The sequence below is a fragment of the Echinococcus granulosus genome (genome assembly GCF_000524195.1).
Source record: "Echinococcus granulosus chromosome Unknown EG_S00015, whole genome shotgun sequence".
Lineage (NCBI taxonomy): Eukaryota > Metazoa > Platyhelminthes > Cestoda > Cyclophyllidea > Taeniidae > Echinococcus > Echinococcus granulosus.
Genome location: NW_020170395.1, coordinates 752,718 through 779,889, shown reverse-complemented (window position 1 = coordinate 779,889; position 27,172 = coordinate 752,718). Strand labels below are relative to the sequence as shown.

The 27,172-nt window shown below is 44.3% G+C and overlaps 4 protein-coding genes across 4 annotated transcripts; 2 read left to right on the top strand and 2 right to left on the bottom strand. All coding sequences in view use genetic code 11, as the record gives it.

Annotated features, from left to right (window-relative positions):
* Positions 1 to 895: 895 nt before the first annotated feature.
* On the bottom strand, positions 896 to 14,284 carry EGR_03083 (Syntaxin; the record flags this gene model as incomplete). The annotated part of the gene is made up of 9 exons (XM_024492332.1): positions 896 to 976; positions 1,988 to 2,098; positions 2,906 to 3,043; positions 5,854 to 5,927; positions 8,159 to 8,267; positions 9,809 to 9,882; positions 9,924 to 9,998; positions 11,856 to 12,039; positions 14,252 to 14,284. 9 exons carry the CDS (start codon positions 14,282 to 14,284, stop codon positions 896 to 898), a joined length of 879 nt encoding a protein of 292 aa, XP_024353258.1.
* A 1,581-nt stretch (positions 14,285 to 15,865) lies between these two features.
* Positions 15,866 to 16,768, top strand: EGR_03082 (Ankyrin repeat family A protein 2; the record flags this gene model as incomplete). The annotated part of the gene is made up of 2 exons (XM_024492331.1): positions 15,866 to 16,123; positions 16,334 to 16,768. 2 exons carry the CDS (start codon positions 15,866 to 15,868, stop codon positions 16,766 to 16,768), a joined length of 693 nt encoding a protein of 230 aa, XP_024353257.1.
* A 418-nt stretch (positions 16,769 to 17,186) lies between these two features.
* On the bottom strand, positions 17,187 to 18,107 carry EGR_03081 (Derlin-2; the record flags this gene model as incomplete). Its single annotated transcript, XM_024492330.1, has 6 exons — positions 17,187 to 17,277; positions 17,337 to 17,427; positions 17,472 to 17,667; positions 17,717 to 17,884; positions 17,925 to 17,990; positions 18,021 to 18,107. The coding sequence occupies 6 exons, from the start codon at positions 18,105 to 18,107 to the stop codon at positions 17,187 to 17,189; spliced, it is 699 nt and encodes a 232-aa protein (XP_024353256.1).
* Positions 18,108 to 19,274: 1,167 nt separating this feature from the next.
* Positions 19,275 to 19,892, top strand: EGR_03080 (Dynactin subunit 5; the record flags this gene model as incomplete). The annotated part of the gene is made up of 1 exon (XM_024492329.1): positions 19,275 to 19,892. The coding sequence occupies one exon, from the start codon at positions 19,275 to 19,277 to the stop codon at positions 19,890 to 19,892; it is 618 nt and encodes a 205-aa protein (XP_024353255.1).
* Positions 19,893 to 27,172: the final 7,280 nt, after the last annotated feature.

Here is a 27,172-nt window from a genome sequence, read left to right as displayed (position 1 = left end):
CGAACCAATCGCTAAGTGAACATTATTAAATGGTTATAAACAAAGTTGAAATAATTCCAGTCCACAGTCGTCATGTCTAGGATTAGGTGACAATGGACTCGTCGTAAGCGCAAATAGCAATTTCTCGTGTCGCATAGTTGGTAAAAGAATGTAAGCATGCAAAAATGTGACCAGAAAAGTAGCAGAACGGGTTGAACGAAGCCTCTATCGTGACCATCTAGCCTTCACCTGATTTGGAAATAAGTGAACCGATTTCCAGCTTGATACGACAGCAACGATGAGCCACAAATTCACCTTGGAATGCAGTCAATGCATGTTGGCAGTCATTTTCATCCTACACCTCTCACAACCCTTAACCCTGAGTCCACCGCCAGTTCATGGTGTAGTTTAGTGGGATATTTTAGTACCGTCAACCAGAGACCAAATTGACGTATCTACAACGTAACGACCTTCAAATGTCAATTTTTTGGTGCCATTCAAGAACGCAAATCATCATTGCTGGATAAAAACAAATAAAGAAAACGTCTGGTAGAGAAATAGTGATGAATTCGCAGGTTTTTCCGTGTTTTACTTATTGGACCACAGATATAAAACAAGTGCTAAAACAGCGATCACTACAGGAATGTCGTTGCTTATAGTTGGTTATTGGGTATTTAGCGTCGAGCTTATCGTCAAATGGTGACGTCCGATTACCTCCACAAGTTCATGACCGCTCGAGGCTAACCAAACATTCATTTCCATGCTCCTAGTCGCTACATCTACGGTCACCCAGAAATCTACTAATTTCCTACATTTCGAATGTCCTTAGCGCCCGCAGGATTTTTGGAGCCACACTAAAAGCAACCCAAGGTAATTAACGCATCTACGGCGATAAATGGCCGTTGACAACGAATCTTTAGGCATTGACGATTTGACTGCATCCAAACGCACAAAACAGTTTCCTGGTAGAACAGCGAATTTTGTCGTTGAAAATGTTCTGTAGAGAAGAGGAATGAATTACTTTTGAATAAAAACGGCTTTAAACATATTGATGGTTATGAAAATCAGGCAGTCGAATGAAGTCATAAAGCTATGCAAAACAGGGACAAAAAGTGTCAGATACGGCGCAAGCTGTTAGACGAAAATAACCCAGCACCAGATCTTCAGCTTCTTTGGGTAAAGTACTCACCAAGTAAATCCATCCGAAAACCTATTACAACTGCCGCATGGCTTAATCCGGCCAGCGGTGCCATAGATCAGGTCATAACGGTGACCCCCACATTTTAATTTATCCATAGTCCTTGCCTTCTGAGAGCTGATAATGCTATCCGGAATATCACTTCAAGTTCATTCTTAATTTTTGAGGTAACTTCATTTTCGACACTACGACAAGGCCAACTTGAGACAATGAATGTATGCGTGACGGCGCCCAAATGGCCAGTGACGAAAAATGTCTGATGAACTAATTCTAGCTTCATTCAAACTCGTGAAACATTCCTTTGGCAGAAAGATTTTGCCTTTAATACGTCTTCCGGACAGAAGTGGAAATAAAAGTAGGGCCATGAGAGAAAATGTCTTTCTTAGCGAAAAGTCGGCAGAAGGTTCCAGATGCACAAAGGGCGGTCACAGTCGCAGTAATGATCTAGTAAAGTAGACGGTCAATTACCAAAATAGAACCACCGTGAAGTTATGAATGTTAAAACTTGGCTCACTACTGTTCCCATTTTCGAGCAAATGAACCTCAGCTTTATTTATCAACCTTTTTGTCCAAAATTCGTTTGCCGGCCTCGCTTTAGTGCAGTCATTTTCGTGTGAAACTTCCTACTCCATGAACAAAGTATGTGGGAATAGGGGAAACACTCCTACCAGTGCAGATAAATTTTACACAAATTCGACCGCCATATCTGTGTTGGCGCTGGCTTGGGACAAGTAGGACGACAACATGCAATGTATTTGACACGACAGCGTTACAACAGATAAGGAAAGGGATGGGGACTGAGGGGGCTACCTTTCGTGCGGCGCTCTGGTACTTCACTGCTTTCTTGGTGTCCGCCTTCGCTGTCTCGATGTAGTCCACTGCCTGGTCCACGTTGAACTCTATCCTATCGATCATCTCGCCCTGTAAGGCAACAACGAATTGAGAGATTCGTTCGAGGCAAAGAGGAACTGTTGATCTTACACTTATGAAAAGAGGTGCTATTGTGGAGATACTGCCCCCAGTAGCAAGTGCTTACCGTGGCAAATTACGCCCTAGTAGCCTGCATACGTCTCAGGCCAGTCCAACCCAAGCACCATTAATCAAGGGTGATGGTATGTGGGTACATGGAATAGCGCAGTGACCAAATCTCTTGTGAACAAAGGTGGAAAACCCGAGCCCACGGATACCTACTGTTACAAGAGACTTCAAGCACGGTATAATACGGTGGTGAGCAGCCCAGCCGCAGCAACAAAGATTGGATGATCACAAAATTTCGAAGATGCCTGCACGTCTAGCGTTGAGAGTGGAGGTTTTTAGACCGCAACAGACATTCCCTTGAACAATCAGCACGTGAACGCCCGGTCTTAGTCCATTGTAATGCTGCGCAGGTGAACATGAAGTATTCATTCGCGAACGTTTGCAATTCCGAAAAATGGGACCACGCTAGACACTGAGACAAATTCCTGCTTTTGACAACCAAAAAAGAGTTCAATATCACATTGATTTGAAGGGTCAAGATTCAGTAAGTTAGAATCCATATCAATCCTGCTCTGACGTCGGAAGATCACCAACACTATCAGGCATAGAATTAACATGTGATGAAAAAAGGCAATACTCTTGAACCTCTGGAGTGGTCAGTAAAGTAATTATATAAACGGTTATTCAAAGGGAACGAAGAGTGAAGTGAAAAAGGCCCCTTTTTGAAAACTAAGGAAAAAAAACACTGACCTGACTCTCAACGAGCATGGCCATGTCCATGAACATGTCGTGGAGTTCCTTGATGCTCTTCTCCAACTTAATGATATCCTCGTGACGTGCCTCAATGTCTGCCAGGGATTGCTTCGCCTGCTGCGTGTCCGTCATGATCTTTACAGAGCGAAAAGGAACACGTCAGCACAGCGTCAATTTCAGTTTCTTATAAAAGATGAAATAAAACACACCCTCCCCCTTAGTCTGTCACCGGAAACTCGGTATGATTTTAATATGATCCAACGCGGCCATCGATGATTCACTAGAGTTGACCACCTAAATCAGTTCCACTGTTGGATAAAACTTCTTATTTGAATGCAGATCTTGACTCCATACCATCGCCAAAGTTACTCCAAAGTCAAATATTAAATTTATAATATAATGCAATTTTAGCGTGATAAAAAGTTTTAATTTTATGCAATGCGGCCTGCACGAAGGCTGTAAACCAATCGACTGAGACCATCTTTCGTCCTAGGCTACTAACCTAATTGTTGTTTGATAGCTACCTCTATGAATCCCCATCATACTTCGATCCGCCAAGGTTGTTTACATTGCGCATAACATAAGGTCAGTAATACGCTCGTGCTACCACCCATGCCGGCCCTTCCTTACGTTTATACTGAAATTGTGCCTAGGCTCGTACATCCCACGACGCCTTCGAGTAAACTTCGGGCGCTAAATTGATGGGAATTTCGGTGAACACATCCTAAAAAGGACGATCTCGCTCTTCGCTAACTACTGTGAAAACATCATTTGGAGATGAATGAACATACAGAAGCTCACTACAGGAGAAAAATCAGAATTGGATAAACTCCTACTTGGTGGCCAGTATTAGGAGGAGACCAGGTTTAAATGAATCGAAACTGCCCAAAAAGAACAGCTTATCGGTAATAAGCACTGCAATTTCTGATTGGGACATCTAACACATTGCTTATAGACAAACTTTCCCGATATAATAATACGGGATATGCTCACTGAAGAACAACTTCGAATCTTTGGCTTTACTTCTTAAAAGAAATTCCCCTCTACGTCCCTCAGAGCAGCTCACCCGACAGTTGTCCCAGCTAAAGCCAGTCTGTAGTTTCACCAATGAAATTAACTGTTTGCCACAGTAACGTTTAGCATTTCGTCCTCTTCTATCTCACAATAGATCAAATTTCACTCATTTACTTTTGATGAGAGTGACCACAGGGCTATGCTTGAAGCGAAAAGGAGAGCTACGTATATTTGTTTCAACTACAAACTTAAGTCTTCTGTCTTTCAGCTTTCACGATAGTGGCATAAGGCTATGTTTCTAGTCTCCCAGCCCTTCTCTACTCTTAACAATAAGACTATATCCAGACTCCTGAGACTTATAACGGCTACACTTGCTCGAATGTTGGATAACCAGCCTTCTGCAAGCAGTGAAGATGATGACAAAATACGGGGAATGAGTATCTCAAACTGACATTTTAAACATTAAATACGCACACTAACTTACACCAGCTTGATAGTATATTAATCGCAGTTGCCAAACAATAGTTTGATTTACAAGGGAGGGACAAAAAGCGGGAATAAACCAAATGCTCCCACATAAAAAATCTCCTTAAATTTACTGAATTGGGAAAGAAGGCGAATCATTCACCGAATGATTCGCGGGATCAGTGATTTGTATTGACATATTGGGGGACACGACTGAGACAGAAAGACTTTGTACTGTTGATTTAGCGGCAAAAGCTTCTTCCAACTCTAGGAGAAGTCGAACTGCGTGGATCACAGGAAAGGAAAGGGGGCGAGAGAGCGAATAAAAGTTCCGTGTCGGTGCTTTGAACTTCGACAACAAAGACTCAGAAACATCGCCCATCGTGCGAACCTGTAGGTTCTTTTAATGGGATTGCATATGCAGATTCTGCTGGAGTTTTTCAGACGCCGAAAGACTGCAGTAAACGCTGTAATTTCGAGCGCATATTTCCGCCTACCATCAGAGTTGTTCTAAAAGTAGTATCAATTTTCGATTCCCCTTTTATCAAATGATTCCTTTAGAGCAAAATTTTATGGAACCAAGGAAGAGTCGTTGATAATTCGTGGTGATTTCGAGTAACAAACCAATGCTAGAACCCCGAAATATTTGAATGGTGAGTATGTGACTGCTGATGAAAAAACGATACGGTTCAGATGGGAACTAGTCGTATGTGGGTAGGTGATGGTGAGGTGAAAGCACTCCTGGCAAAAGTGATGGCCAAATCAATCGCTAGATTAGACATGGGTCATTTGCAATATGTATTGGAAAGGTAAAGAAGCTTACTGGATGAGTAGATGAGTCATGCTTCCACATGATTTCAACGATGAGGCGGTGGCAAATGTCTTCACAAAGACGGCTTTTCTGGTTGGTACGATATTTAAAGCAAGCGCTCCTCGTTTACAAAATTAATCACGCTAAGTTGACATTTAAGCGCCGAATTAGCGTCACCATCCACCAAATATGATGGAAAAGATAAAGCGAATACCTGCCCTAACCATCTTAATGAGATAGCGGATGAGTTTACGGTTAAGCATTCAAGAATGCCATATGGGGACAGGCCGCTTGCTTTGCTAGAAAACCCACGCAAACGGCATTTCTTAAACGAGGCAGAAGCTGGACACGGAAATGCACTTATCCCATCGTATTCATTGGATACCCGAAGAACACGTAATTTAGCATTCAACAAGCTGAGAATTTACTGCCGCCCACCCGCCTGTTTCTCAGTATAAACGAACTGCTCCTACTAATGTGACAAACATATATTTAGGACTATCCCATTAAAGCTTACATTTCATAATCAATGATTTGTTAATCGGTTTCGGACACGGGTATCACCCTTTGAGACAAAAAAATTAGTAAGTGCCATGAATGGCAGTTTATAACGGATGTTCAGAGCCTTAAAACTGGAAAAAAAATGAGGCCCTACCTCTTGGGTAAAGATTGCGGGATTGCCAGACTCAAGCATATCCTCCAGCTCCTCATTGGTTATCTTCCGCTCGGCTAAAAGAAAAATTACAAGTAATCATTTGATAGCTATCAGAGATGGGTGAAGAAGAGCGGGGAGAAGTGGAATAGGTCATTAACGGCACGACGGCCAGTCAGTCATCTTCAATGAGGATACGGAAAGACGGGGATTGGAGAAGGCAAAGAGCACATTGATTTGCTTGCAGAAATTGGCAGTACATTAATTGGGGTGATAGATCAGTGAAGCGATAAGTCTTCTTTTACTAAATCTCTAGCAGCACCATTACCACCACTAATTCATGCCGGTGCCTATAAATAGCCCACAATTCACTCTCCCCCTTTCCAACTCCATTGCATCATCAGCAAAATAAAATTGCGGTCCTCGCCCCCCCCCCCCCCCCGTCTTGTATCGCTAGAGTACTAAAGTGAGGAGAGGGCCATAATTAGGCGTGAGTAGGCCGCTGTGGGATAATCATCATCACCACCACCACAAGTCATAGTAATAAATTGTGTAACCATATGTGTCCTCGGCTGGGTTAGGCGCTCTGATTTTCGAGAGTCGACGCTTCCTGTCGGGTTGAACTGGTCTGTGATACCGGGTAAAAAGTGCACATGAACTTATTACCAATCATTCATTTTCAAACCAAGAAACGACTTTCCCTTCAAACCCGTTTCTGTAACTGGGCAAAATGGAAATGCAGAGTTCAAGACGCAAACATCCAATTCTAATACTCCAATTTATTCTAAGGCTGCGACCATAGTTTCGAGCCCATCGCTAATTTTACAATTTGACGCAAGATCGAAATAAACCGAATCTCTAATTTTACTACTCACTTTAAAGTCAGTTTTATGGGATTTCTCCCCTGTTATCATAGCCAATAAGTAGTAAAAGTGGTCCATTCGAAGATGGTAAAGGAATTACTGATAATTGGTAGCGGACAATCCGGCTTCCTTTTAAATGGAGAATGTTTTAGCTTCTACTCCCTTCGAATGACGCTACTTAAAGTTCCCAATATGTTGGTTCGCATTGGTATTTTTTTAAGCGAACCACTTCAGATGCCTTTGGAGTGCACTAAAATCCCACTAATCCAGCCTCACTAATTTCATATCCGTCACCTCTGACAGCATGCGCCGTAGTTGCCCCTCTTCCCGCCAGTCAAACTGATCAACTTTTGACTACCCCATTTAAGTAGCGCCAAGCGAATCGCTAGCCGGTGTATATGTCGATGCGACGCTTCAATAAGACCAACCCAACACCTTCAACCTTTACAGAACGATAATGCACAGATGTGGTGTTTGTGTCATTATGACAACCTGGAGATAGGGTCATCATCAGCTCGGCAAGTCTTCAAGTCAATCCTTCATAAGCTATCGTTAGACACTGGAATCACGCATTCGTATATTATTGTATTAGTGTCAATGATAACTCAAAAGGCAATTTTTAAGGAGATTCTGTTGGCTGTGCTTAAAGGTTCCACCAAAAAGGTGGTAATTGGGGTGACCGCAAAAGAACCTATCAAACTCCACCTGAACATGTAATTATTTCGTCAAATCAGTGAATGTCTTTGAGAGGACAGAGATCCGACACTCCACCGAAAATCGCCGCCTCACCTGATTATAAATTCGCAAATGTGCCATTCAAAGATTTCAACGCAAGGCGCATACTGAAATAGCATTGAAAAATATTGCATTACCAGGAACATGCGACAAGCCACTCATGAATATATCCTAAAAATTAAAATGAAGGAGAATCATGAAGTTCGAAAAGCGTGAAGACGTAGTGGTTATGACGGTGATAAATGAACGGTCACAGAGTGGAAGTGAATTGATTTCGCGAATAAGCTCAGGGACAGTTACCCACTTCCAATACACACGCCAGCTTACAATTGTCTTTGAATCCTAGAGAACATCTTTTACATATTCTAGGTTCAGGGAACACAAGATTGTAGAAATAAGCAAATAACCGAAACCCAGAGTGGATATTCTCGCGGATGTCAAAGCGTTGCCGATAGTACTGGTGGTAAAAAGTGATTAACTTGCGCGATGTGCTGCTTAGATGGGTCTTCTTATCGGTGTTGATTTTGCCGCCGCACATAAGATTCTTCTAAAACTATTTCATAGCACCTCTCCACTCTAGTTTATTCTTGATCCGTTTTTGAAACAGGACGATGTAATGTATCCTTGTGCCCAAAAAATAAGTTACTCTGGAAGCAAAAAGCAAAGCTATTTTGACCCATTAAAATATATGAGAAGGGGCAAGAGATCACCTATCTCCATTTGACGCTTGATCCGATTCTTGCAGGCGTCTCGGAAGGCGACCTGAGCCTTGTTGTAGTCCGTCATCACCTCGATGAAGTTTCGAGAGATCGTGGAGTACTAAAAAAAGACCAAGAAGCTTCACTACTCATCATTTAAATGCAGCCTTACAGAGACAAAAAATAGTTTAATGGCACAACTTACAAAACTATTCAAAACAGTCAGACAGTCCATTTACACTTTCCATTTACTTGTGAATCAGAATGTGGAACCGATTCAAACACACCTCTGATTCAATAATGGCCACTAAATATTTGAATCGTAGGGCCTAGCTACATCATTCCCTTGATTGGAAGGAAGCCAAACCATTCTTGAGTTAAAGCAAGCTGTTTATTCGAGCCCCTAGAATTTCACTACCTGAGTTGTTACTGCAATGGGAAAGGATGTATGCCACGAGCAAAGAGCATCAAACTCTAAATGAATGAACATCCTCTGTTTCGCGATCAGTTTCTTTGAAGGAGAAAAATGAAAGCACCCGTTTTTCGCAATCAAGACAATACGAAACCTTATTGTTTCAAAGCTAGAAACAGTTATGAGCCTCAAAATTATTTCCGGGCTACAATGGCCAAAGAGAAGTCATATGCTGTTTGAATTTTCACGCAAACGGCTATATTTAAGTTCCTCCTTCCCCGTATTGTTCTTGCTGTGGGAAGAGCACACTTCCATGGAGAAGAGAATAAAGGCGCTTTTACTAGTTACACCCTTCGAAGGGATATTTTAACTGACGTAATGTAATTTGTCTCTGCTGTAGCCATCTGAAAGGTGTTAAATTCGAATAGTTAAGCGGGAAAAAAACTGCATGAAGTCTTCTTGAAAATGGGTTTGGTACAATCCTCAAGTTCTATCCTTTTTATCGAAAATACTGTTGTCAATAATTGCACTAGCTCACAAATTTGGGGTGTAAAAAAATGGATGATAGTTACAGTATTTCCAATACGAATTCTCTAATTTTGAAGTTTTGGTATGCGTTAACTAGCTTGGAAAGTTAATTCCAACGACACCTTGGCAAAAATCTGCACAGTGCGAATTGCAAATAAAACAATCAAATAGGCCAATTGTACGGAAACTTTTATGGATGAAAAAAAAATAGGTACCATGACAGATGAACAAAAAGTGGAAAGTAGATTGTAGCCGAACGACATTCACCAATAAAAGCATGCATGATTACGCGAACCTTTCCAACGTGACGAGATGGAGCCTTTATGATGATAGCATACAGCCCAGATCAATTTCACTAATACGTATCTCCTAGCCCTTGTGAATGTCAACAATGAGGCTACTTCCACACCCGTAGGCTTAACATCATCTTCATAGACGATGCAGATGCTGCTGAATAAAGAATTACAAAAATCTAACACTTTCATTTGGTCTCCTGAGAAGTCTCAAAAATGGCACAAATTCCACTTATTTAAGTTGTGCCAATGTTTGGAGAAGGAAGCTCGGTATGGAATGCTTTCTACCCATAGATTTGATAAATAACTACTCCGTGGGAGTTTATTTTAGATGGTTAACAAATCTTCCAACAGTTGCTAACAGTGAATGCCAATTAAATTCGATTTAAGAACACTACAGGGGAAAGGATTTTTTAAAACCGTACATACTTGCGTCTTCCGAATTCTCAAATCTGCCGACGATTTGTCCGCGTTTTCGTCATACTCAATGTTCATCTCCATCTCTACAGAGAAGAACAAAGGAATTAACCCCTAAAAAACGTACGTTTTAGTTTGGCTCGAACTTTATGAGCCAACATCTTGATCTCCGCCATCGACTCCTCCAACTGGGCCTTCGTTTCTGCAAAAAACAAAAAAAACATCCCAGCAAAATCGAGAGGTATTTAGAAACAACGAGCTACCCCAAAATACCCGTTGGATGCCTTAATTTATGTAGTCTTATTGCTTTGAACCAAAACAGCGTTGTCTTGTTCTATTTTGGAAAAAAAGTCACGAAAGCATGCCTCAATTTCTATGCTTTTTGTGTCACCCGAACACTTGTGCACAATGCCTTGAACACCATGAAAAGACTGCATCAATATCGCTTCCTGTTCTTGTCAGGTGGCCTTTTACTGCATTCCCGAGAGGGCACGCAAGACTACTATGCAAGATTTTTGCTCCATTCGGCAAAACTTGTAGAGGTGTCAGCTAAAGCATTGAAATAGTGCGTTTACTACCCATCAGTGTCGCGAAGAATCACTCAGCAGTTTTGGGTCGTTATTGAGAAGGCAGTGATTTACAAGAGGATAAAATTTGTGCGAATGTTTTCCTGCCACTTGGTAATAAAATGATAAAAGCATCAAGTTCTTGTGTAAGGATCACTTCAATGCACAGCAAGACACCTCTAACCCTATTCATACTTAGGAATCATCAACATATGGTGCATTATTAGGGAATTTCGTAGAATAATCAACTCAAAAGGAACACAGCTACAGTTGTACTGAGACCGAAAAATCCTGTCGTCCCGCAAATGAGAGAACAAGATACAAACCGTCCAGTTTTTTAACAAGGGCAAAAACTTAATCGGGTAGAAGACAACACTTTTTGATCTCATAAAACATCTTATTTTTTGTAAGACATGTGTTACCATGGCAGACAACCCTAGCTAAAGTCAAGACCAATTGGTGAATTGGTGATTAAGTGAGGTATAAGCCCGTAAGTTTTTTGAAGACAAGCACAAAATAATTGTCATTGTATATTTGATAAAACTGATATTGCAATGCTGGACCGTGACAGAATGTTTAAGCACTTGATTATGAGAAGGTTCACCCAAGGTGTACATTCTAAACGTGATTAGTGATAATCATGGGAGAGATAAAAGCAATCTGCAAATTTTCGCTCCACAGCCATCGTAGAATTAAATAAGAAGAAGGCACACATTATAGCTTTTGGGAAAAAAGGTGCACACGAAATTTAAAGACACGACTCTGGTAGAATGATGTAATAGAGCACAGATCCTCACAGTTTTCTGCAACTCGGCCTTCAAACGAATAACATGAAGTTCTGCTCACGGCAACTTTGTGCCGCCTGTCTTCCAGCCCTTTTGCGCACCGGTGATGAAGATGGTCCCCTTTGCATATTCAGGAATGCCTCAGGCGCTACCCTTACATCGGCATAACGTATCAATATTTCCTATCTGAATACGGTGCCCACATCCACTACCTTTCTAGTCTCCCAAATTTCGACCTTTGCATCATTAGAATAAGGTCTTGTTTAGACTACCCATCTTACTACTTCCTCGACCTTCTACGCGTCAATAACAAAGCCACTTCCAAGCTAGTGCGTCCTAAAACGCCTTCAAGGTTAACCCTAAATTACCGTTTTAGTTCTGCAGATCGTAACAACGTTAGTTATAAACTAGCTGTTTCTGTCTGTAAAAAAAATCTTATTTTGGGGTACAGATGAAGGGGCCAAAGACCAGGGTCGACGCAAGCTAAGTAAGCTACCTAAAACTGTAAGTTTAACTTTAAACATTACGAAGTCGCCGATTTCTAACCTGCAATGCTCTTAACTTCAAGACAATCGCCGTCAGTTTGGCGTCAGGATGAAGAACAGAGCAAGTTACGTAAATGAAAGTATTAAGGTTACAGAATGTTTGTATAAGCCTCTTCAGAACACACTTTACTACTTTGAACGGAAAATTAGGACTAGAACTCACTCTCATCCTGATTGGGAGAGGAGAGGATGTCGCCGTGCTTGTTTTTTACATCCTCTACCAGAGCCTGGATGCGCTCTATGAACTTGCGAATCTCCTCCACCTGCGCGAAGAACTCGTTCATGTACTGCGAGCCGTCCAATGAGACCGGTGCCTCGGAAATTCCGCCCTCATCCTCCGGCTGCGCCTACATGTGTGTGGCAAAGGGAAATAAAGAACATTTCAAATAGGCACTCTTTTCCTTGAACCTTCCCATCCTTATTCAACTGTCGAACACTTCTCATGCACCATCCAATTTCCTTGTATTTAAATTCAGGCAGAAATCCAATACTGCTCTGCCTTGTTTGCTTTGTCTCGATTCAACTTCGGAATTCGATCCTAGTTCAACTGAATGCACATTTCGTCACACACTCCTTCGACAACACCGTCAATCAACATTCGAAAATATTCCCTATCCCTTCCCTCACCATTCATTAGCATCACAAGCTCAGACAGATTCATGAATTACGACTCAATCTCGAAGTTCGATGGCTAATCAAGTAAATAGCAACATTGTTAATTAATGCTCTTCCTATAAATTCTTTCTCCATAAGCGAACCTCCCATCCCTCCCCCACTTCCAATGCAGCCTAAAACGGCCCCGGATACGAACCTGAGGTTCGATGTCCAAATGTATTAAAACTTGGGTTGTTGGATCCACATATTAGTTACTCTCTTCTTTTATTCTAACAGTTAAAAATCGTGTTACAAAATATTCCCTCTTAGCCAAAACTCTGACAGAAATTTAACAGGTTGCTGTATTTTGTCCATTCAAAAGTCTCAACTCGTTTTTGGGATTCGTGCGTTAAAAGTCGGTACGATTTCCGGTCTCTTCCCTGCCAGCTTTATTGCTTAGCAAAGCAGAAGTCCCTTGCTGATTTGAATCAGAAGGATTTTGCTTGGGTTGTGGCATGGTATCTCGTTCACAGGTGTATTTACTCAGCCCTTCCATGCAGTTACCATGAACGGCATTCCAGCTTTACCTTTGGGCTTGCAAAATCGAGGGTCTCGATTTCATAGTGGGACTCTTTCTCTAGCCATGCAAATAAACCACGATAAGAGTGGTATGGTTTATCACTGTTTTTTTACAAAAATACATAATACTCGCTCGCTATGCTCCTCGGGGTTATTGGAAAGAATGATTTTATGCTTCCAAAATCAGTATCTCAATGAACCGAGAAACATAGTAGCCCGATCTGCAGAGATCGCAGGGCAAAGAAGCCTCATCTCCTCTTGTAATTTTAAACTGAATCGTCTGCATGCCGAACGCTTATAAGCACTCTAAATGGTTTAAGTCAATGTTCAAATATCTCATCGTAATGCATCACCAGGAAATCTGCGTATGTCCTTAATATTCACTCATTCGTCACGTTGCTTAGTGTAGACCACAAATAATTTTGGTGAATTAACACAGTCAAACGGAGTTTAAAATATATTTGGCATAAACATGCGTGAAGATTACAAAGACCACATTTACAGGTGAAAAATTTCATTATTAGATGTTCATTTATCTTGAATGTAAACAGGGCACAACATGGAAGTGGTTCGAAGAACAAAACAGTGGTGGGAAAGACACATTAATCTGCCGGTTTGCCGTATGTACCAGTTTAACGTTTAATTAAGTGTAAACACTACAATTTGTATCCCATGCGGCCAAAATACCGAGTTATAGAACTCAAGTAGGGCCAAAAAATGAACCTATGCCAAAAAGTAAGAATACAAGCAACTAAACACCCTAAAAGACATGGGTCGATGTAAAATACCAGACGAAAGTAGGGATCTCACGAAATAATGCCAATATCAACAGTGCTTTTTGTACTACTCAAATAAAACAATATGCAAATAATGGATTCATACTAGACATTTGCCGCGATCAGCACCGAAAAACCTCAAAGCTAAACGGCAGATAATGAAGCCACCAAACACTACTTCTAGCAAAAAATCAAGCAGTTTCTAAACAATTAGATTTTCCTCTAACTTACTGATATTACAGACAAAAAATGGCAGCACACAAAATACATCTAAGGCCTGAGAGACGAACCAACTACACGAAAAACACCGCAATACAAAAACTCATAAAATGCAGATACAAGGTCCACAAACACCTCGGAAAATGTCATAAACATTAAACCCTGTGCAAAACGGATTAAAAAGGCGAATGAATCGCAACAAAAGTGCTGAAAGAGAAGACACAGTAAAATCCAAGCCACTAACTAGATAATGAAATCAAGTAAGCCGATGAAAAATAAAAAAGCATGCAATTCTGGGTTAATCGAAAGTACAGAAGCATAACCCTAGCTACAAAAGCCACAAAGAAAAATCCGAAAAATGACTATACAAAAGAAGGAGAAAACAACATACCGCCTTAAGGGCACCCAATAAATCTTTCGTCATTTCGACCCAACTAATTTCAAGAAGGGCACGGCAGCACCATTGACTCAAACAAAAGCAGCAAAAACCTCTATTTTTCGAAACTTGCTTAACTTTTGCTGCAAAATTCATTAAAAAGCTAAGATATTGCAAAGTTTATACAATGGATGAATTTTATCACGATCTCGGTAGTGTGCCACCAACCACGAAGGTCTATTGTAGCGTCCCAAGACTCCCTGAAGACGAAAGAAGACACAATACTCGGGCAGAATATATATATATTCAGCACGGAGAAGGTGTCTGGGCTATTGGTGTGGCCCAAAAGGCCAGCCCACCCAGCGAGGTACATGGGGGCTAATTCAAAGTACAAAAGTGGCGCCTCACCAGAACTGAGGGATAAACCACTATCGTATTACACTATAACCTCCTGTGCCTTGCTCTGACTATCATTATCGTAAGCCGACTTTCACGCTTTCTGCTGTCACAAGTGTCGCGCCCCGCGAATTTTCCGAGGGCAAAAGAAATCAATAAACTCAAAGATAATATATGTATGTTTTTACATGGAGTAGAATCACACAATGGCTGTAAAACTTTCATTTTTGGTTAAGTCACTCTTGGCTTGGCCATCCTACCACGCCAAGTAGGCTGGCCTTCAGGCTGTGCCATACATATATTCTGCCCAAGTTTTATGCATCCTTTCGCCTTTAGGGAGATTTCGGGACATTGCAGTGGTGCTTGGAGCAACTGGCCTGGCTCGAAGGCAGTCCATGCGTCAAGGGTGAGAAGGTGGAGCACCTTAGTAGCCCCTTGCCAAAACCACGAGCCAAATAGGCAGTTAGTTTGTTGCAGCATATCCGCCGGACGGCACGGTCTCTGAACCACACTATTAACCCTTCCACCCGGACTTTCCATACTATGGCAATACATATTGTGCCAATTATTTTGTCTCTTTTCTCAGGGAAATGATGAACGTACTTGTAACACAACAATGGTTTATCCCTCGGTATTGCTGAGGAGCCACTTTTGTACTTTTGAATCAGTCTTCTTGTATCTTGCTGGGTGGCCCGGCCTCTGGGCCATACCAGTAGCCCAGACACCTCTGTGCTGAATATATATATTTTGCCCGAGTATTGTGTCTTCTTTCGTCTTCAAGGAAGTCTCAGGAAGCTACGTACCACTCTCTACCATCGAGTGATAGTCTTTTTAATTGGATGCAAGTAGGTGAACAGATGTGAGTCGCCTAATGTTTTACGGTCGTGTAGTTTGTTCCAGCTTACGTTGATCGCAGCAGACTATCTTGCTCTGTTAATGTTATGTTTACACGTGTCATAATTAGGTCATGCACGTCACTAAATAATTTTCTTACTACATGGTTTTCTTATGAAATATCCGGCCTAATACCATAAGATTTAACCTGAAATAAAATTAAAAAGCTTATAAACTGAGGTGTTTTAAACGACGTCAAAGTAAACTTTGCCAACTTTAAATAATGACACAAGGAAGCACATAGCTTAAAAGAGCACTTTCTCTGTTTTGTTTTAGCTCATGGCTTTCGCTGCGCTTTGGTTGAATGTCTAGGGTTGGTTTCTGCGATGCTTTGACAATATGCCTGGTCGCGTTGTTGTGCCGACGCCTTCTTTTCTACCCAGAAAGGATTCTACTCGATTCAACAATACCTCTTCTTCTGCCCCTAACAAGGTCACCACTGTGCTCACCAACCTTCAGAGACGTAATGTGCAAACCCTCAAAGTTGATTCACAAGTCGCTCTATCCATCTTTCAAATGGCAGCTCAAGGTGAACTGTTGCAACTGCAAGCCAAACTAGACACACCTGGCGTCAACATTGACGAGCGCGACGATAAGGTAAGTGGCTGCTACTGGATTTCCATCATTTCCGTGAATTTGTTTACTATTTTATGTAGTAGTGGTAGCAGTGCTACTTCCCTATACGGGGGACCACTTTTTTAAAATATATTATTTAATAAATTCCTCAAATGTTGGGCAGTATAGCCAGGTTCTAGTGCATACTCTACTCGCGCTTCAGTCTCTAATGGGTCTTATCTTTCTGCTTAGGGCTTCTCGCCACTATTGTGGGCCTGCGCGAACGGTCAGAAGGCAGCAGTGGAATTACTACTCTTTCGCGGCGCCAATGCACATGTGCGAGGCATGAATGGGGAGAGCGCGTTGCTGCTAGCGGCGTGTCGAGGACACTATGATGTGGTGCAGTACCTGCTTCGCGCCGGCCTGCCCGTCGATGCAGTGGACGAGCTAGATAATACGGCGCTCATGTTTGCTGCCTTCTACAACCACGTAGCTATAGTCTCGCTGTTGCTTGATTGGGGTGCCGATGTGACAGCAGTTAATGGGGAGGGCTGGGACGCCCTTCAAATCGCTGTGCGTCGCGGTGCCCGTTCCAGCCAACGAATAATTGAGAAGCACCTAGTCTCTCTCCTCATCCCCGATGGACACCACGACCATTCGGATACCCTCACGCCCCGTCCTCTATAACCTCTCCCTACTGACCCCTACCCTCCTACCTCAACTACCTGCATTTACCAACCGCTGCCGGACCTGGCTTTTTTACACCCTATCCTCGTCTTTTTCTGTATATCGACGAACACCTTTACTGCCAACCCGCTGCCAAAAACCCAACACCTTTAGCTCTGTCTCCCTACACACGTTCCTACTTGCACCATTGCATTTACAATACACTGACGGTCCTCCCATCGCGTTTACATCCCCACTTTTCGTGAATTTCTCTCCCATGAACACCAGTCTGACTTGACGGCAGTAAGGAGGAACCAACACGCAAGCCCATGAGCGCGTGGGTAAAGATAAAATTCAAATCCATCGCAAAATACTTAAACAAAATATCCCAAGAGGGGAGGGTGAGAGGTGTGAGCAGCGATGAGCGCAGCGTTTGGTCCTATTGCGCGCCCCACTCAAATCCGCCTGGTCGCTCCTCGGGCAGTGGCTGATAGGCGGGATCAGCGTTCCGTCGGTCCAGCAGGTTCCGCCTAAACACAACACCACCTTAGAAAGCAGAAGTAGAGGCAGGAGGGATGACGGTACTCACAGAAACTCGGGCGTACGGAGAATCCGAAAGCCATTGGGCTGGTTGGGAAAGACGTCCTCTAACACGTAGTACAGGTGCCCAATTACAATACCTGCACAAGAAGACAAGAGTGGATTTGAAAGGCAACATGCCTACCGACAAAATCCATGGTGGCGTTATTGCCGAGGATGTAGGAAATGGCGAAGAAAACCCACGGTAAGTAGGGTGCATGAACCGTGATAAGGCCCAGGATATTCAGCATCACCGAAGGGTTGTTACGACTCCACACGTACACCAACATCGTTGTCAACACGTGACTGAGGAAGATCATCTGCAGTAAAATCGCCGCAATCTACGGTGAGGCAAGGTGGTCATGCATTACTCCCCATCCGATGACTTACTATGGAGAGCACACCTCCAAACAGAAACATCATGAGGAAATCAGCTGATCGGCCATAGAACTGATTCTCCTCCAGCATTCGACAATATCGGTAGACGAATACCATATTGAAGAGAAAGTTGAAGTCGATGGTGCCGAAGTAACAGAAACAGGATACCAGGCGCCATAGCTACACAGGTATAACGCTTACAACCGAATAAAAGGAATACCTGAAAGTCGTGGAAAATGAGGTAGGGATTGAAGTAGATTTGCAGAGGGGAGAGTATATGAAGGTGCTAAAAGAATATGCGTGAAAGTCTGCTTACAACACTGATAGTCAGGGCAAGGCACAGGAGGGTATAGACCTTCGTGATTGGCGGCACACTACTGAGTTCGTGACGAAATTCATCCATCTTTTGAACTTCGCGGCACCGCCGAAGACACTCCCTTCCTTCACTGAGATTGCTTTACGTAAGTTGTTTTCAGCCTTTTTTGCAATTATAAACTTTTAGCTGTTGCTTTATTAGTTAACTTTTTTTAGCTGTCCTTTGACGGCAATTTTTTGGTCTTTAAATAACTGGCTACTAAGTAAATATATTGTCACGGCTAAAATATTTTTTAGGCTTGTTCGTTATGTTTTTTGCTTTTAAATTTATTTGCTAAGCTCTGCGTTTTGTCACCTCTTATGCGGGGTGCATAGTTCGGTCGTTCCAGCACGCCCCGGTTCCGAATGCTGGTTTTTGTTAATCGAGGTCTCGTTAACGCCGTTTTATCTAATCTCCTCACTAGTCTCACTTCAATGCAATGACTTCTTTATGTACTACAATTCCTATAATGGTTTTCCTGGGGTGTATGGTTTGCGCTTCTCTTGTATTTTTTACTTAAGTCACAGTTTTCCTTTGGCTTGTGAACTTACTTTTTTTTAGAGTTGGTAGGTATATCTACATTTCATCCGAACTGCTCTATCCTGATAAGTTAGTTTGTGCACCTAGTTTGGATGTAGCTGGTTTCTAGACAAAGTTGCTGTTTTCTTCACTCCTGCTCACGCTCTAGATGTTTCTTTTCAACCTGTTAATTTTTATAGCAATTATGCATCACTGTTATATCCATCTTTACAGTCTTTTTCTCTGAGGTATGCTTAAGGATATCTCAGTGCTCTTTTTCCCTCCTCTTTGGGCGTTTTAATAGCCAGTTGATTCCACTCATGACTCTCATCTTGATTATGATCACTTGACTTTTGTTTTCTTTCGTACTTGCTCATGAAAGCGCGCTTTATACCCACTACATCTTAGTATCTTTGAGGTGAGCTAATTCTTTTCCATCTTACCATTATTTCCCCTAAATGAGTATTTTTCGGTTTCTTGGCTTCAGTCCTTAGTCTGTGTTTCTCCTTTCGACTTACCCTTTTCCATTACCACAGTTTGTGTATAGACTGTAGCGTGGGGGCAAAATGTCTTATCTTTTATTTTCTTCGACTGTTGTTCTTTTCCGTCCTTTGATTCCTTTGTCAATTTGACTAGCTTTCTCTTTCAGTAAACAATTAACTAGTTTTAGTCATGTTTTTTCTTCACAGCTTTGCAATGGAGCTTCAGGACATCTTCTATGATAGTTCTCAATACGTGGAGACAGCGAGTGGCAACAAAGTGAGTCGCAACGCATCGATCTGCGGCAGCCAGAACATCGTCCTGAGCGGTAAAACCATCATCATGTCAAGCTGCATAATCCGCGGCGACTTGGCGAACATCCGCATTGGTCGACGTTGTGTCATCAGTGAGGGCTCAGTGATTCGGCCACCCTTCAAGAAGTTCTCCAAGGGAGTCGCCTTCTTCCCTCTTCAGATTGGCGACCATGTGTTTGTGGGCGAAGGCGCCGTGGTCAACGCTGCTCAAGTCGGCTCCTACGTATACATCGGCCAAAACTGTGTGGTGGGTAGGCGGTGTGTGCTGAAGGACGCCTGTGCTTTACTAGACAACACAGTCCTCGCTCCCGAGACCATCGTTCCACCCTTCTCCGTCTTTGGCGGCTCGCCTGGACGTTCTGTGGCCGAGCTACCTGAGTGCACGCCTGAACTGATGGCAGATTTGACGCGCAGCTACTATGAGCACTTCTTGCCTAAAACCCCCTCTGCTGTATCCTCCGTCAGCGGCTCTACCAAACGTGCGCCTGCTGTGTCAACAGCAGCCAGAAGAGTTGCCTAACTTTCTCCTCTCCATATTTTTAAGTCTCCTCTACCTTTCATGGTCGTGTTTTTGCCGACAATGCATTGTCTTAACGATGTGATAAGGTACATTTCCGTGTGTATGCTTGGGAGGGCAAATAGGCGCAAGGGAGGCTGTTGGAAATATAACATTTGGCCGATTCCTACTGGTTTCCACTTACCCTTTTCTCCACTGCTTTCGTAAGGTGCTGAATTTATGCATTTATCTTGTGTCTGACATTTTGTGCTCCTAGGGCTTCATGAATGTAGAGACTTGGATAAACCGCTTGCGACGAAATTTTACTAGGTCACCTTTATAAATATCAACCACAATCCTAACTTGCAATAAGACACCCTCTTTTAACTTTGTGTTGTGTTTGGGTAATAGGGCAGCCTGTGGGTAGTTTATTCAGCCTGTTTTGTGCTGCTTAGACTGCAGTCTCTGTGAGAGCGGTACGCCCTCGTTTACGGTGGCCGGTAATCATGCACTGGTGGACAGAAGTGTTGGAAGTCTCAGCAATGAGGGATGGGAGTCGGAACGGCAGTGAAGGTTGTCTCTTCTCGTCTCACACCACCACCAATGGGACGCTGGCCTGTTGGAACAACTCATTCCATACAAACGCTTTAGGTTGGCAGAATCTGTTTTGCGAACTTGACAGCCGGGCAGAGTTGGTGGTGGATGTTTGTGGTGCTTCTCCTTTGCACCGTTTGTTACTGCTAGTTTTGTCTTGGGAAAATGGGTGAAATGGGAGCCATCCAGTAGAATGGATTATTCTGGAGGGCTTCTTCTGCAGCTTGTGGTTAGACCGACTCTCACTCCATGCAGGAGTTCAGGAAGGTGAGTTCCCATGTACCCGGAGGGTGCCCGTCTTGCGCAGAGGAATTCGCGGATCGGGCACGAATAAATATTTGCTGATGAAATGACAGGCAGTGATGGTTCGGGTATTGCGTCCCTGCATTTTGGCCTGAAATAAGACGTGATTCTTACCCTCAGGCGCTATAACTGTTGGAAAACTAGGTTAATCATGTTTACTCAATCTCTTGTCTTCGTGCCTAAGAGAAAAAGTGAAGTGAATGTCTTTCATCTTCTCGTTCCTCCCATGGCAAACTCGTCGAAAGTTGTTTTGCTGACATCAACTGAGTTGTTTTGTTTGTGAAGCCTACTTTTCATTTCCCGTTGCAAATGCATTTGAAGGAGACCAGCATGAGCGTCTGAAATTCGGTCAAAGGAGCGCGTTTCGTAATGAATGTGGAATAATCGGAATACTCTTTCATAAGTTGGTGATTCGGTTTTTGGTGACAGCAGCTGGTAACTTCGCTTGTGTTGGTACCATTCCCATCGCCGAGGAAGCATTCATTCGAGTAAAATGCCACCTGAACCCATTTTTCCTCGATCATGTGCCCAGCCTTCTCACAACCCACTGGTAGCCGGGCTACAGTCTTCGCTTTCGGATCGGTGCATACATAGTAGTTGACTGAAGTGAGGCGGCTGTATTTAGGGTGGTAAGGCCGACTCAATTCCATGCTATCAGTCACCAAACAACGTGGTGACCTTTCCTAGAGCACAGCACTCACAATGCACGGAATTCCACGACCTGCGACCGTGCAGGCCTGCAGATAAACGGCCTAATGGAGTCATGGAAACACTTTTTCCCCCTCATACGTGAAGACTTCCTGTTTGCCTGAGCACACGTTGGCAACAGACGCATCCCTTTTACCGATTCAAAAGGAGTTCGCGGCAGACAAGTGTCACTTGGCCTGAAAATACATACAACACCAACAGCCCCAACACTGCACAGCGAGCATGCCACTGGTGGTCTGCACACCACAAATGTGGGCGGACGCAGTCAAAATCGATTCTCTGTACCGTGCCCTCATCGGAAATCGATACACCGTGTGAAGTTAGTCAGCCGCCCTAACGCCCCGAACCGTGGCGACGACGCATTCGCGTAGTTGTCGGGGCAGCACAAAACTGGGACATTACGGCCCCAGACATGATGCCCATCCACACCCTTACCCCTTCCAAGTAAGTAGCCTTCAAACCTGAGCGAATGCTGTCAGTGACATTTCCACCTCGTTAGTAATGCCTCTTTGAAAATACAAAAAGAGTTTCCCGCTTTTCGATTCACTAAAGTAGTTGATGTTTGGAAACACTTGCTCATTCTGACTGACTTACTAAGGCAGTTCACTCAAGCAGCAGAGCTCTCTGCGAGGCACTGTTTTGGCTGGCACACATGGATGGTTGCAGCACAAACGCACGTGCACGTTGGCGGGATCTTTGCGCCAGACCAGCAGTTCGTTCCTCACCATTGACTGCGTTTCTTATTCAATTTATTCTATCTCCTTCATAGCCGGGCCTCGCTGAGGATGCGTCATTTGCGACTTCTATCCCTCAGGCAAGCCTTTCACACTTCCAATTCATTGCAACCATTTATTTAAGAGAGTGAATTAGCCTTCCGGACCACGTGTCCCCACTCATAATTGACGAATAACTTTTGGGGAGATGGCTTTCCGCTCAGGAGGCTGGGAAGTTCCTTTGCTTGATCAAGTTGTGGATTTGGGTTCGCTGGATGAAGAGTGCTGCTTAAACGGTGCTTGCGGCAACATCATGGCAAAAAGAGGTGGATCTTGGCATAACTGCTAGCAGCTGTTCCGTCATTCATGGTTGAGTAGTTTGAGGTGTTGGAAGGCGTCGTGTCATCCGCAGTGCAGAATGACTCAGTTCAGTCACGGGTCTGAGGTGCCCAGGGTCATCGTGGCACGGCGCTAGTAACATCACCCCATGGGGACCAGTTTGTGACCACTTATAGTGGACTAGTGCACCTCCACCCTCCTTACTTCTGCAAGTCCACACCTGCTATCGAAATGCATCAGTGGAGGTACTTATGGAGCTAAGAGTATTAAACGTACTGTGAGAAGCACACGAAGAGAACACGAAGGCCGTAGCTTGGCAGAGGGAATTTCTGCGATGCAGTGAGTGCCGCCAAAAAGCATGTAAATCGCGTGTGTAAACGTGACTGTGATGGAAGTAAGTGGCCAGCTCCCAGTGACAGGGGGCGATTCTCTCTGGTAGGGATGGCAGTAGAACACAGGCGTGTGTTTGACAGATCAAAAGGTGATGTCGTTGAACTAGGATGCCTGTCACAAGTAGTGAGCACTCTTTTGAAATTCTACATAAATTCGGAGACTTACCTTTGTACACACTGTCTCGTTGGTGGTAAATAATAAGAATAAGTGTTCCATCTCATGATCTTTCCGCTAAAAAGAAAAGTACAAGGAAGAGAGTGGTAGTTCCTGTAGAAAATCAGTTGCCTTTAGTTGATAATCCAAGGTAAGGAGCAATACTAGGAGGGAAGAACTGCTTCGAAAGAGAAGTCGTAGGCGCAAATATCCACCCCCTGTGCACATTGTGTCCAGCTACCCGTAGCGGAAGTAAGGAGGCATCCTCGATGATTAATGCAGTGGTGTAGACGTAACGTTAGGCGAGCCCATGACATCAGGAGACTGAAAAGCCCACCACCACTACATACCATCATCGCGAAAATTTAGCCTCGCAATACGCTCTTATCACATGGAATAGCAGAAAGCAGCTCGGGTGGAGGGCGCACGAGGAGGTGGAGCGATCAAAGCAGCGGACATGGGAAGAAGCCGGGCAGACAGCTCCAGGGCGATACAGTGGAGTGACATCCCGGCAACACCATCACTGCAGTGTCAAGCAAACTCATCACTCCAGACCATGGGAGGTGTTGTCCTTTTTTCACATCAGCCCCATGACTGAACCTGTGGTCGCAGCAGTCGATGAGTGGCAGGAAATCGGGCCTCTTGATTGGAGGTGACTCTGCGGTTGCCAACATCGAGAGGGAAATTAGTCGCAAGCCCAGGCAATCCATCCCCGAAACGCATTACCCACATCAATGACCTTCGGCTCTCAATCGCACGTCTACATTGACAAGAAAGCGTCCTGAAGGTGAGGGAAATGGCTGCCACAGATGAGTCGACACCATCCGACGTTGGCATTGGGCTCAAATACTTACCAAGAAAGTGTAAACACGGAGAAGGATATCCTGTGGGATATTAATTCGTGTCCTAGGAGTAACCTCTCATTACATGAGGTTCCCTTGTGGTTTGCGGATTGCGTATTCAACCCTCGTGCTGAATAGGAAATTAGATGAATCGTAAGCGCCTCTCATGAGCGTTCACAGACACCCCTCGAATTTCGGACAGGGCAGATGCTTTCCGCACTGCTGCGCCCTACTATGCTCCAATCAAATTTTGAATGTCGGAAGAGTCGCCTGCGAGATATGTGTTGCAGTGGAAGCCTTGCTGTCCAAAACTACCGCCTATCAGGCAGCCAGGTTGCTGCCAGAGCCACCATTGTGCGTAATGTGAGGCGCGGTGATGTAGAGGTGGTGTGTGAGGCTCCAAATTGTTTTGTGACTCACACAAGCCGCTCTGTCACGTGACTCTAACCCAATCTAGTCTGGGCTTTGTTTCCCTCACGTGTTGTGTCCCAACATGCTCTCGATGACTGCGAGGGTGGCTGGATTGCCCCAAACACACCCCAGGTACAAATTAGCAGCCTCTGCTGGAAATCAAGCAGTTTTGTACCAAACTCTGCTGGTGATATTGCAATACTGTGATTACATGTTTAACTCTCCTGTTTTGGTTACGTGGACACCTTAAGACACCGCTTCGGCACTTCCGCTGGACGGCATGTCCCCTGAGCCACAACAGTAGCCCATTTCCTCCTCCTCCTCCCTCCCCCTCCTCCTCCTCCTTATCCCAGCCATTCCGTACATCGGCGATGCGTGTTCTGCTGGAGTGGAATGTCCTCCTTCGTCTTCAAGGCGGTCTCGGAGCGCCAAACCAGCTCACTGTTTGTCAATGCAGCTGAAACTAAAGAGCGGAGTTTAGGCTCTTCGAGGTGGCTGTTCCAACTCACCGTATCTCGTGACCGCTTTGCGTGGTTGAAAGCGCACCGACTTCCTTTGCGTGCTTCAGTAAAGAAAGAAATTTTTGTCTCATGCAGGGGAGGCGAAATGTTGATCCTTCCACTAACAACTGAGACGTTGCCATTGTGCACAATCAGGTCTACAGCGTTCCAAAGTCCGCCAGGTGTTTCGCTATCGAATGCTTCCCTTCGGTGCTCTTCGGACATCCAGTTTGGCAGTGTGTGCAGCACCAAGTGCTTACCTGAGCCTATCGAAACGAAGCCGCGCACAAATCATCGTTACGCTCTAATCATATCCACAGTCCATCGAGCCTTTCTGTCTCAACCACCACTGGCTCCCACCCTCCACCCAATCACAGACGCTAGTACACAATCTCGCGGCGACCTTCAGTCGCTCACACACTCACCACATCGAAATGGGCTTCTTACGGTTTTGACCACATTCCACCAACAATGTCAATGTTGTCAAAGGTGGACACTACATGAGCATTTTCGGCACTACAGCCTACATGTCGCAATGTTTGCTGTTCCTATCTCACCAGCGGTATTTTATGTTGGTGGGTTCAGCAGTGATTGCCACATGTCGTGGCTCGGCCATGGCATAGCTGAATACCCATGGTACTGCCCATTGGTGAGAAGGGGGCAGAATCACCTCATTTAACACTGGCCTTGGTATGGAAGTTAGGGATTCAGCCATTGGGAGACCTGATTCCTTAAATGATTCACTTATGCTTATACTGCCCCGGGGTAGAATTTCGAACAATTAGAATGGCGACTTGACACTTCCTTAATCTATGCATTACAACAAGGTGATAACGCTCTTAGACAAAGGAAAGTGGTTAGTGCCTTACCGTGTAAGCGGGCACCATGTCTGCTGATCATTAAGCCTGTGTGAACCCACATTACTTCTTCTTGCAACCCTCATAAACTACTCTGCACTGGTCTGACCCGTCAATGCGAGAAAGCACCAGCATTTCCACGTTTACAAGGATGCGGTAGTGAGGTGGTATGGCGAAGATGTATCCAAGCCACATGGATTATGAGGGGTCGGGTGTTGCAACACGACCCTAAGCCTTTCCAACACTTGAATTTTCGATAGATTTGTGTGGCCCATGAAGGCAACGCCCATCCAGCAACGCTTTCAACTCTCGCCAAGTCAAACCGCGCTTATTTCGCGCAGTACCCACAACCCTTCGACGAATCCTGCACATTCGAATACCGCGCTTATTGCCACTCTCCATCGCCAGTGAACACAAGCACACACGCAAACTGCGTTGTGGCCATCCCTCATCCGTCCACAAAGGACAGCCTGCCAGCCTGTTTGTGCCCGCACCAATAACGTAGATCGTGCTGTTGACTCCTCATGGTCAAGATGACAGCGGTTCGGGTTTAAGCGTGCTAAGTAAATATGCAAACGAACGTTTGCATGCCAGGGTGGAGAGGCCGGTGCACAAATAAATCTCGAGCACTCGTGCGACAGGATGGAATGTAAATGCTGATGTGTAACAGGCCACCGAATAACGACTGGGTATCGCAGTTTCAGAAGTTCCTCGCCTTATGCTGAAACAAGAAGTGACTAAAGTGGCATCGGAGAGCACTTTAGTTGGTCAAATTTCACCGCCTGTTCTGCCTGGAACGCCAGTCCAAAATCACGCCTCAGTCACCAGGACCATGTCAGCACTGATAAGAAAGAAATCTCTAGTACAGGGCATCGCATCAGTTTTTTCGTTTGAAGGGCAAATTCACATCGCCTTCTGGTGGGCGACAAGACGGGGATGCATCGCAGATATGCCCACCGGAGTTAGCATTCTAGGCACGTAGAGATTTGAGATAATTCTTGCGCAAGCCTTGCCAACTAATTTTGGGGTTGTGGTGCAAGAGCGAGCAGCCCAGGTATACACTTAGGCACGTTGCCAGTGGCTCAAGCGATTGGGATGCCTCAAACCACCTAACGGTGAGACGACAATTTGCCACTCAAACCGTCTGCATCACACGTGCTTTGTTGTTGGACGCAGACACCCGGATACCTGTAAAGCACATACTCACGACGAGAACAGATCCAAATCACAAACACAACTGCAATGCACCTTCAGCAGCTGTGACATCGTGTCTTACAGCTGAATGATGGAGATGCCGAATCGACTGTGAACAACTCAGTGAAAGGAGCGGCCACACAGATGCTGCATCTCGCGGACACGATCGGGACTCACTGAAATCGGCACATCAGCAATCGAATTTGAGATGACGCAACTGCAGATTGAAGCCTCAGACGAATTGCACTTAAGAAGACAAGAGGTGACAGTCTCAGCCTTGGAGAGGAAATGCTGCAA